Raw genomic sequence first — 13,117 nt, forward strand, 5'->3', positions numbered from 1 at the left:
CTGCTTCAGGCCTATACGTGAATGGAGTAAAAATAATTGAATCACTCTGCTCTTTTCACATGTTATCCTGCCAAAAAGATCTGGTTGTGATTGTGAAACGAGTTCTCCTGGGAGGCTGCGTGAGCTTTGCTCTGTCATGGCACCATTTAGGGGGCATGAGCTCTGTGTGAGGGAGCATCGGATGCACGAGTGATGTGACGTCACCAGTACGGCATTACTTACTGTCATTACACATTTGTTGTGTGTCATAACAGCTGGTTGAGTATTGTTATTTTAAATAAATCATTTTTCTGTCACAACAAATAACTCAATTATAAATATTGTCAAAAAATGTTTACTAATTCCACACGTGTCAGAATCCAATTAGAATTAAGCTCCATAAGCCACTAACGGGCATATAGGTACATTTCAATGAGAAGGGGAACTTTACACTCATTTACGATGATGATGATAATGATGTCTGCAGGCCAGGTTTTTTAATTTTTAAGTTTAAATCCCTAAAAGCCAACTTTTCTTTACTCTGCGCTACTGAAACAAATAAGAATTAAAGTTCCTGTTAGCAATAAAGACAAAAGCAGGTTTCTATTCTATCTAAATCAGTCCGTGGAAAATAGTTTAGATAAATGCGCTAATAGAAAATAGATGTGATGATATAATATAGAATGGGGTCGTTCCCCAGCAGCAAAAGATGGAAGTTATGAGAGCAAGAGATGGATGGGTTTTGAAAAGGGAAGTTGGAAAATTCAGAAAGTTGATGATGGAAATGTTACGCATTTAAGGAAATGGGAAGACCAATATGGTTGATGGAAGGTTGCTAAGGAAATGGGTTTTTTATGTTGAAGAGGCGCAGGAGCGCAAGGAGGAAGTAAGAGGAGACGGTGAAAAGTGAATAACAAGCGATGTGATAATTTGTGATTAATTCTTCTGATTTGGTTTTTCCTTTTGAGAAGTGATATAAGGGAGACGAAGCCTCCTCTGCTTGTTTATCCTCCAGCCTCCATCCACCTGTCACGTCCTCCTCCACCTCCTCCGTCCCCATCACAAACCACAGCCCTGGTCCCACAGAGCCCAGACCCTGTGTCTGCATTGAACAAAGCTATGAGCCAGAACTTCAGCATCCAGCTGCAGGCCAGCTCCCACCAGATGGGACAGAGTGACTGGTAAGCAACAAATACCAGTACATTACTCCCGGGAGCCCAGAACTAATGAGTTTATGCCAGCAGCAACAGTGCTGCAGAGCATAAGAAAGAAAAAGATACGATGATGTTGAAGTATCTGAAACCTGTTTGTTCTTGTGTGTATTCCTGAGACAAATAGAGACACGGAGGCCTGTGGACGGGGGTCTGTGGGGGGGCAACATGAGTGGAGCAGGGAGGAGGCCTTCAAAGGACGAGGGTGTTTGGATGGAGGAGAGGACAAGTGGAGGTGGTGGATCCCTCTTCAACGAACAACAGGTCATACACAAACACAAACACACAGTCATCGACAGATGGGGAACAGGAGAGAAGTAAAGTAATTAATTAATTTGGATAATGAAGGATGTGAAGTAATACTGTTGCGTGATTCCAGAATTACTGGGGAAAAACTTCTTCATCTGTGACTGGAATTATTTCCCAGGCTTATAACCAATGTATATTTTTGAATGGTCATTTTGGATGATCGACTTCTGAAACTTCCCCGTGGGTCAAGGACCTCCTACTCATAAAAGGCACTGACGTCATCGGTACCGAATCCCTCCAAAATGACCCACCATCAAGGACCAACGTAGACCCCCACACTCCACGTGCCTGCACACCCAGCATTGTGCAGTGTTCATTTGAACGCTGGGGGGCGCCACTGCCCCCCTCAAGGTCCTGGACTCGGAGTCAGTGACTTGTATTGACTGACGCTGTCATGTCAAAAGTTACTGTCTAAACAAGCCGTCCTTCGAACCCATGCCCACCCGGCCACCAAAAGCCCCCACGTGAGACACTTTGATCTGTGTGTCCCCGCGCGGCGGGGTGCTGGCCTCGAAGCGGGGCTGCGGGAGGGGGAGGAGGGGGGGGGGGCATGGAGAATAGCTCCTCTATGAACGCCCTTCTCACGGACTGCTCCGTGAATCACATTTTCCACCTACAGCACTGTTGCTTCACACCGGGCCTCTCCGAAGCAGCACAGCGGCTAAAGCTGCCCTCGTCCCGGCCGCCGGGGAGACACGAGTCGGCCCGCCGGGGAGCAGCCCGTCGATGACTGGGAACTTTGTTTGAAGACTTTCCGCGGAAGTTTTTCTCCTGTTTTGATGGGAGATAATGAGCGAGTGTCGCTCTGTCACTTCGAGTCTCTGCAGCCCGATGGAGGCGCGTGTGTTCGCCTGGCTGGGCCCTGCCTGGGGAGGCAGTTATTGATCTGCTAGGGGGTTGATCATCGGGACACGTGACATGGATCTACAGGTGGTCGTGGCGGTGCTCTACTGCCTTGTGATGCCCACCGTGCTGCTAACAGGTTAGTGACGTCAGTGCGTTGAAAGAAGTGTAACAAGGGACCTTTGTCAAACCACGTCCTTCCCTCTACGGTGACGTCACGTTGTCTTACACCAAGAGGAACGACTTCGCTGCACCTTTTACAAGTGTGCAGCCTCATTTACTGAATAAGGTGACGATGATGATGATGAAGCCCCATCCTCCCAGCAGGAATCCCGTGTGACCAGGGTGTACCTTTGTTGTTGTGGAACATCTGGGTTTTCTCCTGTAAAGGATCCCTTTGGGGTCGTAATTCTCTTCATCTTTAATAAATAGGTGTGTTATAATAATAATAACAACACATAATACCAAATGAACCATGGTGCATATTCAGCTGCCCATGTTACTACTTTATGTGGGCAATAACATCCATTCTGTTTGCATTTGAACCTAATGGGTTTTTAGGGATAAGTGTAAATCCTGGTTTCATTCATGGCTTTGGTCTCCTTCTGTAGTGATCTCTATGCTATGGCGAGATGTAAGGGCCAAAACTCAATATCTAAATCCAAATAGGTTACTTAATGCTTCATTGTTACAATAAATGAATAAATGAGATGAAAAGTCATCTGATTGCAGTATTACAAGGCGTACGTGTGACCCTCTCACCTGTTGCACACCTGAGAGGTCTTCCCCGTTCCATTGAATGTTGTGAGAGCTTTTGGCATGTCAGTGAGGTGTCCTTCTGAAATGACTCTGGGGATGCAGGATCACTGTGTGCAGTAGCCAAGCTCGCCACAGCTTCACCTCAACTATGTCGTGCATGCAGTCGAGTGGCAACTAAAAAGAGATTTTTAATAGCAACTTGTGTTGTAATGTCTTCATTCTTAACTACTACAGTTGAGCATGGCAGCTTGCAGCACTAATAACACATATCCAAAATTCACCAATGACCTAGGAATGAACAAAATCCAAAATGTGAAAAAAAATCACAATTTGCATATTTCCTTCATTTGGTCCCAAAGTACTGCATTTGTGGGAAACCTGTGTGCTGTAAGCGGGTAAAAGAATCAAAATGAAAGTATAATCAGAAACCTCTGAGGAAATGCCCCAATAAGCAAAAGCAAACCCACTAAATAATACCTGGGATCCTTTGTTAGAACCAACCAGGGCGAATGAATCATAGTCACATTTACACATAATTGTAAGATACACAGTTGTAGAAAAATCCGTTTTTTGTCCTAACCAGTTCCATATTTTGTGTGTGTGTGTGTGTTTGGGGGGTAGAGAGCCACTGAGAGAGGAAGAGAGAGCAAACAGTGAGCGCGGGTGTCTTATGATTTGCACAACTTCTGTTGACATGTGACAACTGAGTCAAAGGAAGTGGATGCCAATGGAGTTAGTCATAGGCACACACACATCCAGTCTGCGGCTGCAGTAAAGTCAATACACAAAGTCCAATGAAGATGACTTGTGCTGCCAGGAGAGGAGAAACCTCTCCAAGGGGTCCACGGCTCCCGTTGATGCACTGACATTATAAACTGGGTAGCTCCCGTCATCAGAGCAGACAAGCGACTTGTCCACATTACATCCTGCATTTGATTCACTGCAAACACTTCTAGAACATAAGGGCTAAGAAACCAGGAGTAAGTCACGCATCGCGATCCGTTTCACAAAGTCAGGCGGATATTTTGAGTGAAAGAGTCTGAATAACACTGGTATTGGCACATTGCTTGGGTTTGTGTGCCAGAGGAGATATCATTGGGATCAGTTTCTCTGAAATCAAATATCCAATTCGGAACAAATGAACCCTTTTTGAGAAATTGTTGTGTGTGTTGTTTATAACTGTTGCCGAGCTGGTGAGTCAGAATAATTCCACATCAGAGCCGTTTAACAGGACTTGGTGGCTCAGTGAGAAATACTTGAGTGTGGGGTGTGTGGGGTGTGTGGGAGTCATCCAAAGAGGAGAGCAGATGGTTTAGAAGTTGATGCCGAGTTCAGAGTTTAGAGTTTAGGCTTTTATCTCGACACAGAACCTTTTCTCCACTTGAGCTAAGTCACATTTTCCTAAGTGCTGGCTCCTTTTTCCTTCTCACTTTTAATGGTGAAGACATGCTGTTGCTTGTTGAAGCCAACGTGCTGAGAGCGAGGCACATTTTGGGAGTTCAGAGCCAGGACAGACTCTGACTGGTCCGTAGTGGAGCATGAACTCATGGAATATCTGACCAGCAAAGGGAATTCATGGCATAGCTACATGTCACGCATGTCATGTGTAGACTTTGTTTCTTTACACTTTACAATGATCAGGCTTAGCAGGTTTCTCTGGTCTTTCAGTATCGAAATATCTAATATTTCTAATAGATGAAGAATGTCAACTACTGTGCCCCACTTCCAAAGTGGGTTGCTTAACACATTTGAGACAGTCTGACAACTAACAATTTCCTCAGAGTGTGTTTTCACAGAGACAATGTCTGACCTGTGAAGTGCATGCAGGCCAACTTTGCACCACGGTGCCACTTGAAAAGACCAAAGCCAAATGAAACGGTTTGAGCTTTCTGCTGGGCTTTTTTAACCATGCAATCAGCATTATCTAAATACATAACTTGGTGCATCTGACAGTGGTATCGACGTGGGTCAAATCCACCAAAGGCTCACATACTTGGTTGTTCTTAAGCATACCACCATATTACATGATTCAATCAGAATGTGTGATATTCATAAAAGCTAAAAGTAAGTGATTCTGCTTCTTCAGGGGCTTATTCCTGCTCACCCCGACATTCTACTCATGTAACATGAAAGCAGCAGGAGATGTTTTAAGATTACTTCCCTGAAAAAAAAGAGACTCCGCACGCTACAGAATATGCCTCTTGTGTCCCAGATGAACTCCCCAGCGTGCTCTCTCCCCCCTTTGTGATTGTCTGCCCTGTCCCTGATTGTTCCTGTCTAATTAGCTGTCATCTGTCTGTCATTCTTGATCAACCATGTGACTTTGACTCCTTTGATTCCGATGTTGTGCCTGCTTCCTTCCAAACGTACTGTGGTGAAGTCCTTGGACCTCTCAGGTTAGAACCTGTGGTGTGGGGGAGGAGAGGGAGCGGCGCACGTAGCTTGTATGTTCGTTGAGGGCGCTTCTGTTACTCAGTGTTTCCCTGAATACGTCTGGGATGGTTTTCATGTCTACGTTGGTCCACTCCTCGCTGCACACGGCAGTTCCACCCTGACACGTGCGCAGACATGTGCACATGCTCCTAACAGCGAATAGAGAGTGCACGCCCTAGCCCCGCCCACATGATGACCAGGTAGATTGAACCTGTTTGTACCTGCAGTGAGAACAACCAGTCTATCAAACAGCCAAAATGATGATAATATCATTCCTTTGCATCAGGTTTATAGTTAAGCCACTACATTTGAATGAGAGGGCCATGGTCTTAGTTTGTTTTTTGAGTCACTTTGATCAACCATGATTTTTTTCATATTAATGCCAGCAAATTGATGGTTCCATGTGTTTTTCTTTGTATGCCATTTGTTCCCATTCACACGGTGGAATTAGGATTCGTGATTAGTGTTTGAAGATATAAATGGCATGACCAAATTATTGTTGTTTCTATCATTTATTTCCATCCCTAATTATGAATGCTGGTTGGTGCTGTTGGGTTGCAGATTGAAGCTGTGTACCTTCATGTCTTCCATAGGTGATGCTCCATTTATAATGAAATACATTCTAATACCTTTGCAATGAATGCAGTCATTTTGGTTTTAACAGTGAACTTTCTTTGACACTGGAAGGTTATCTGAACATCCATTTATTTAACACTTCATTTTGATGTTTTCCTTTCAACATTTGGAATTTGGCCCCTGCAGCTGCTGTCCAAATACCGTCTGATCCTCGTGTTGTGGGATTGTTTTTACTTTGCCATGGAGCCGTGGATACAGACACAGTGCCGGTGTAGTAGTGTACACACAGGAGACCAATGATTTTAAAATCAACTTCCCATAAATTGTCCTCAGCACCGCCCCTGCAACACACTGGGTAATCACAGAGACAGTGTGTGTGTGTGTGTGTGTAGTTGAGTCCATGCTGAACAGCTTTCCTGTTTTTGTGGAAAGAAAATAGGCTCTCACACACACACACATAGACTCCAACAAAAAAAATGGAGTTATAAATATAGCGCCACTGATATTAGTCTGAAATATAAACCACACATTTGTGTGGAATAAACCAGCAGAGCTGCCTGGATGTAAGATCGCTGCCCCGAGCTGGGATTGGATGCAATAGAATCTCTCAGGGAAGTAAAACATAAATTGGTTCAGAGCAGATTTCAACATGGATGGCCAAAAGGAATTTAAAATACAGATCAAAGTTAGTATAGTTCAAGTTTCATCTGCTTAAACCTGTGGAATGTCTCCAGAGGTAATAAAGAATCCAAAGAGAACATCTACAGACCTGTAAACAGAACTTTCCATGGAGTCATTTGTACCCGTAAAGTTGAAGACTCTCTGAGCACTGGCACACTGTAATGGTTCAAAGTGAATATGCAAACAGGAAATTCACTTAAAAGGCTCATCGAGACTTTGGGATGTCACCCATTCAGAAGCTCAACATGTTTACTATTTTAAAAAACCCTTTTGATTGGGGGGTAAGACATACATTTGGGTGGGCTGAGCCTGTCCCTGCCTATAACCATCATTTTGCTAACTACCTGGTCCTCATCCAGCCCATAGACCAGTGAACTAGGCCTGTAAAGAGGGTTGAGACTGATTCTGCTCCCTGATGATTACAGACTGGGAGAACAGAGCAGGAGACGAGGCTTATGGACTAGTCTTTCTCTCTCTAACACACACACACACACACACACACACACACACACACACACACACACACACACACACACACACACACACACACACACACACACACACACACACACACACACACACACGCGTAGAGCCTCCAGTCTCTATAAAGACTCTGTACATAAACCTGGAGATTTAAACATTAAAGAGTAATTTAGCTTCCTATTAATAGTGAACTTAATGTGAACACAGTTTGAGGCTGGGATCAGACCCAATGTCTGTTTTTAGATAAATAAAGGCTCAAGCTTAAACATATCTTTCACGAAATGAAAAAGTTCAGTTCAATTTGATGAGATCATGAAGTGATCTCATCAAATTGCATGTACAGTTAGATCTGAATTGAAGCAAACCCTTTTTTATTTCATATTTAGTATAGTAACAAATCTCTAATCATTTAAGCTTAACCAAAGAATTGTCCATAGTTTCTAGTCCCAGGTTAGTCCACTTTGTGACTGTTCCTCCATGGACCTGTGTGTTGGGTCTGTGTGATGTTACAGGCCTCAAGCTGTGACCCTGTAGTTAGTAGTGCTTGATTAGTCCTACAACTGTGTTCTGGTTTCCTGAACCAGACTCTCAGCAGCTCTCGCAGGGAGTTGAACCTGGTCCCACATTCCAGATGTTTTAATTTGAGTGTTCCTGTGCAGCTGATTTTGTATTTATTAATTTCTCAAAGGGACCAAACAAAAGTACTGAGTTCCTGAATATCAGACATTCAGAGTGCAGCAGAGAGATAGGTGCTGTGGTGACTGAACATTGTTATCACGCATGTCCATAGACGTCATTTTGGGTGTGGTTGGAGATTAACTAGACAGCAGGGTGGATCATCTCAAGCACTTCTGTTTGCTAAAAGGATCAAATGTATTCAAAATGTTCTTTCATGCTGCCAGTTACTTTTTTAATCTCTTCACACATCATGCTTCAAATATCCATTTAAAAGAAAATAGTGCTAGGAAACAATTTTATTTCAGCGATTAATCACATTGTAATGTGCAAAATTCAATAGAATAAAAAAGTATTTAGTACAAGTATAGTACACTTTAAACAAATACAGTGCTTATTAACAGCAATATTGTCTTTACTTTACTTTAATAATAGAAGTTAAACTAACTTTAACTTAAACTTAATTAATAAAGATTTAATCAAATATAAATCCAAAATCTATTTTCCTCTGACCGGGCATTAAGGTTTTATCTAGTTTATTATAGACAAACAGGTGACCCTCCATGGTCATGACATTAAAACAGGGTTCAATCTATTTTTTTATAAACATATGGAGCTAAAAACCACCCGATTTAGGACCCGGTGACGTTAAGAAATAGACAAGATGTTTAGAGGGTAGAGGTCATGTTTGGGTTTTATTCTCCCTGGATTTGTGTATGTGTTCTTGGCATTATTTGTATTTAATACACCAACAGAGAGCCACTACCAACACTTGAGGAACGAGACAAAGAGAAGAGCCTCGTCAGTGGAATGAATCAGACTTTACTCCCGCTTTGTTCAGTAAGCAGCGTCCTGCCTTGGCCTGAATGAAGGATTACAAAAGAACAGACACTAAGCAATACTCTTTATTGTGTCTCAACATTTCTGTTCAAGAGTATTGCTTATTCTCACAATATATTTGTGCATATTAGCATGTATAATACAAGTTAAATGTAAATATGGACTCCTGGATCCCTGTTTTAGAGACTCCTCATCTCTCAGAAAACAAACATATGCTTTATGGTGCAAAGCAGAGAGAAATGAAAGAGGAGGAGGTTCAGGTAGGAGACATGACGTTTAATGCTTCTCTTTCATGTGGTGGAATTCTAAAGACTGTAGGAACTTGTGTGTTAGATTATTTTTGTTCGTTTGTGTATTGATATAGATTTATATAATAACTCTACCATGAAGCACTTGAGAGACAGAGAAAGATGGAGGGAATGAGCTTGTAACTTCTGCTGACCTTAAGGGAATCTTCTGAAGTGAAAGTCGAGTTTAAGTGTAAGTTTGCAGCCTTGCTAGAGGCTCCATTCCTTACAGCCCTGAGAACCTGGTGTAAGAAATAGGCCACTTTGTCATGACTTGTGGAGGTACAAATGAGACGTTTGTACTCACTAAATGCAATTTTCTACAAGGATATGGTTAAATCTTTGGCAAACATCAATGGGTTTAGCAGATGTGTTTGTTTACTGTAAGAATTTGTTTTCTTTAGGGGGATAATTCTTTACATCTTATTGGAATGACGTCACGTTACATCCCAGAAGAACGGAGAAATAATTCCAGTTGTTGTCATGGGCTATGATCAAAGGACATCAAAGTCACATTACGTGACTGGTATCTTCCGTTAGAGCATTGTTAAAAACACGCCTGATATCCTGCTGTTGTATTAACCATATGTTCTTCCTGCATGTGTTCAGTTGTGTGTGTGCTGACTTGAGCTTGGAGGTGGCCAAATGAAGGGCTAAACAAAGATCTGTAAACCTCTCACCTCTTCTCGCCCACTGTGATCTCAACAGGCTGAGATTAGTCCAGACCTTAACCCTTGCTGAGCCAGTTATTATCTCTGCATGGGTTTAACAAGGGGAAATAAACTCTACTTCCAAGTCTTATTATTGGCAGATTGTCTCATAAAATGTCCTTTGTTGCAACGTGAATTCAGCTGTGGAGCTTTCTCTTCTTGGAGAACTGGCTCTTTCCTGGGTTCTCTGAGATGATTTATGATTTATGTGTCCACCAAACAACCAATGTCAATATATACGTTGTATTGTTCTTTTTCAAGTCCTGTGTTTATGAGTGTAGTGTATTTGCTGGAAGCTCTAAATGAATGCTATTGTTGTACCGTTTGTCTTTGCAGCTTGCCTTGTTCGCTACAACATCCTGTCACTGCTTCACTTCCTGTACCTGCTGCTGCTGCCGTGGTTCCTAAGTCCCAACAAGCACACCATCAGAGGTGAGATCATTGCTCCAAATCTCCTATGGCATTTTACACTTGGTTGCTTGTCGAATGACATGTGGTTCCAATCCCAGTGTGTCCTCTCTATAATGCAGGTATAATGCAGCCTTAACCAGTAAACCAAGCAGAGTCATGAATGTAACAGGAGTTGTGTCCCCTGTTCAGCTTCATGCCACACAACCTATTGTCTGTCCACTTGCATGACTGCTGCAGGACCTACAGCCACATCCCAACACATTAGACATTGTTCTCTGACAAGGAAGTTAATAATGGCTCACAGTGTAGATGAAACACTGAAACACAGACTCATGAGCCCAAGTTTACATCAAACAAGTCTGTCACCTCTGATAACAAAGGTTGGAGCATTGTGTGAGCTGAGTGGCGTAATTCTGCTTGTATTAATAAGACTGCTACATAGACTGCTACATAGACTGCTACATAGACTACTACATAGACTGCTACATAGACCGCTACATAGACTACTACACAGACCGCTACATAGACTACTACATAGACCTCTACATAGACTACTACATAAACTGCTACATAAACTGCTACATAGACTGCTACATGGACCGCTACATAGACTGCTACATAGACTTCTACATAGACTTCTACATAGACTGCTACATAGGCTGCTACATAGACTGCTACATAGACCGCTACATAGACTGCTACATAGACTGCTACATAGACTACTACATAGACCGCTACATAGACTACTACGTAGACCACTACATAGACTACTACATAGACTGCTACATAGACTACTACATAGACCTCTACATAGACTACTACATAAACTGCTACATAAACTGCTACATAGACTGCTACATGGACCGCTACATAGACTACTAGATAGACTGCTACATAGACTTCTACATAGACTGCTACATAGGCTGCTACATAAACTGCTACATAGACCGCTACATAGACTGCTAGATAGACTGCTACATAGACTACTACATAGACCGCTACATAGACTACTACGTAGACCACTACATAGACTACTACATAAACTGCTACATAGACTACTACATAGAACCACAACGGGAGAAAAAAAACAGAAACCTTAGTGGGACACATATGGAAGTAAATCTGTGTCATCGGGGGTTGAAATAAAAAGGTGATTGAATTTCTAGCACTGAATATTTATGCATTGAAATTATGTATCTGAATGTTTTTCAACATTAAAACACCGCAAAAAAAATCAACCTAAAAAAAAAAACTGTTGAAATATTCAGCCGCAACAGAAATGGAGGTTACAATATTCAACCCAAAAAATTTCAACCTTGAGACACCAACATCCGGGACACTAAGGAAGAGCAATCGATTCTAGATTCAAGATCAGGAGCGTGCGTCAAGCTAAAGGAGCGAGCACCCAATACAACTTGGGCTCCGGATTGTAGCCATGTCCAATAATAACGGGGCTTTAACTCTTCTTCATGCCATCAGTGTGGTTTGTGTCTGTAAGATTCCGTAATAGACAGCTGACATTTGTACATTAACAGACTGTATTGGACATGAAATAAGCGGAAGTTAAACGAGAGCGTACAGCCGCTCAGAATACGCCTCTTCTTCTAGTTTTGAATTCATTTAATGATGCTGAGATCCTTCGACAAGCTGTTAGGAGTGATTGGCGGAGTTTTGAATCCAGGAACGCGCTTGAAGAGGCGCATGAGCCGCTGTATCGTAGTGGGGGGGGCAGCGGCTTTAACGGAGCGTGCAGACGCATAAACCCGACAGTTATTTGGGTTTGATTAGTTCTCTTTGGTTGTAATGTTAAGTGGAACTAGTCCGAGGTTACTGATCCAACAAGGAGAGCGAGGTGCTGCCTTGGACGAGGCAGGCAGACTGACTTGAGAAGTGAGGGACAGGGAACCGCCTGTGGACAATCTGTCGAGGACTGGGAGGAAGATCGTGGGTTGGTGTACTACAGCAGGAGCAGGAGTAGGCGTGGGCTACTGTGCTCCATGTCCCATGTCCATGTGTCCCTGAGCATGACACCCAACCCCGAACTGCTCCCACTGATGAGTAGCCACGCCCACTCATGTCCCAGACCAACCACAGGAGATCCGATGAAAAGCCAGGCAGAGAGAGAACATGACAGTCTTTACGGATTAACTTCTCAACCAACTCAAGGTGTCAAATGCTAATTCCTTAAGTATGCATACGCCATTATGATCCAATGGTCGTTGTTTCATCACGTTGGCCAATGTTTCTATGAAAAGAGAATCCCTTTTGATACTTTAAGTATATCTTGTTACTGATACATTCGTACTTAACTTTTACAATGACATATTTCTGGTCAAGTGAAGATGAATGCTCCATCCTTGGTATCATTTATGACACATGAAAAGGTTTAGAAAGGCGCCGCTGTAAGTAGTTTGCCTGATATTTTTCACAATGTTGGAATGACCTGCCATTGTAATCATTAGTCCCAGTTCATCGATTCATTCTCTGTCCCTTCCCATCATCCGCTCACTTTATTGAAAACTGTACAGACGCTTTTATTTTGGTGGGAGAATAGTTAGAGATAGAAGATAGAAGAGAGAGAGGGGTGAACAGAGAGCAACCGGGAGTTCCCCTAAAGGAAAACCCACCAGGCTGCCAACACCCTGACACACACACACACACACACACACACACACACACACACACACACACACGCACACATGCTCATACACTCTCTCTCACACCACATGAATGATTACTAGTTGTTTTCATTGTACGCTTGTTTTTTAAGTAATAGTTGTTGCAGTTTGGTTATTGTTCCACGATCCCACTATTATTATTATTATTTGTTAGAAAAAATCTCACTTGACATCAGTGTAAAATCCTCCAAACAGGACATAATGTTAATGTTTGCAAACAGGAGACAGAGTTAGCACACACA

General features: G+C 42.7%; 1 protein-coding gene across 3 annotated transcripts in view; it reads left to right on the forward strand.

Annotated features, from left to right (window-relative positions):
• Positions 1–2,056: 2,056 nt before the first annotated feature.
• Positions 2,057–13,117, forward strand: part of piezo1 (piezo type mechanosensitive ion channel component 1 (Er blood group)) — a 47,079-nt gene continuing 36,018 nt past the window's right edge. For all 3 annotated transcript variants that reach the window (XM_037465558.2, XM_062566477.1, XM_037465559.2), the window contains exons 1-2: positions 2,057–2,481; positions 10,123–10,218. In XM_037465558.2, the coding sequence (XP_037321455.1) occupies positions 2,418–2,481; positions 10,123–10,218 (160 nt within the window). In that variant the 5' untranslated portion in view covers positions 2,057–2,417. The remainder of the gene's footprint in view (positions 2,482–10,122; positions 10,219–13,117) is intronic.

Source organism: Pungitius pungitius, chromosome 13 (genome assembly GCF_949316345.1).
Source record: "Pungitius pungitius chromosome 13, fPunPun2.1, whole genome shotgun sequence".
Classification (NCBI taxonomy): domain Eukaryota; kingdom Metazoa; phylum Chordata; class Actinopteri; order Perciformes; family Gasterosteidae; genus Pungitius; species Pungitius pungitius.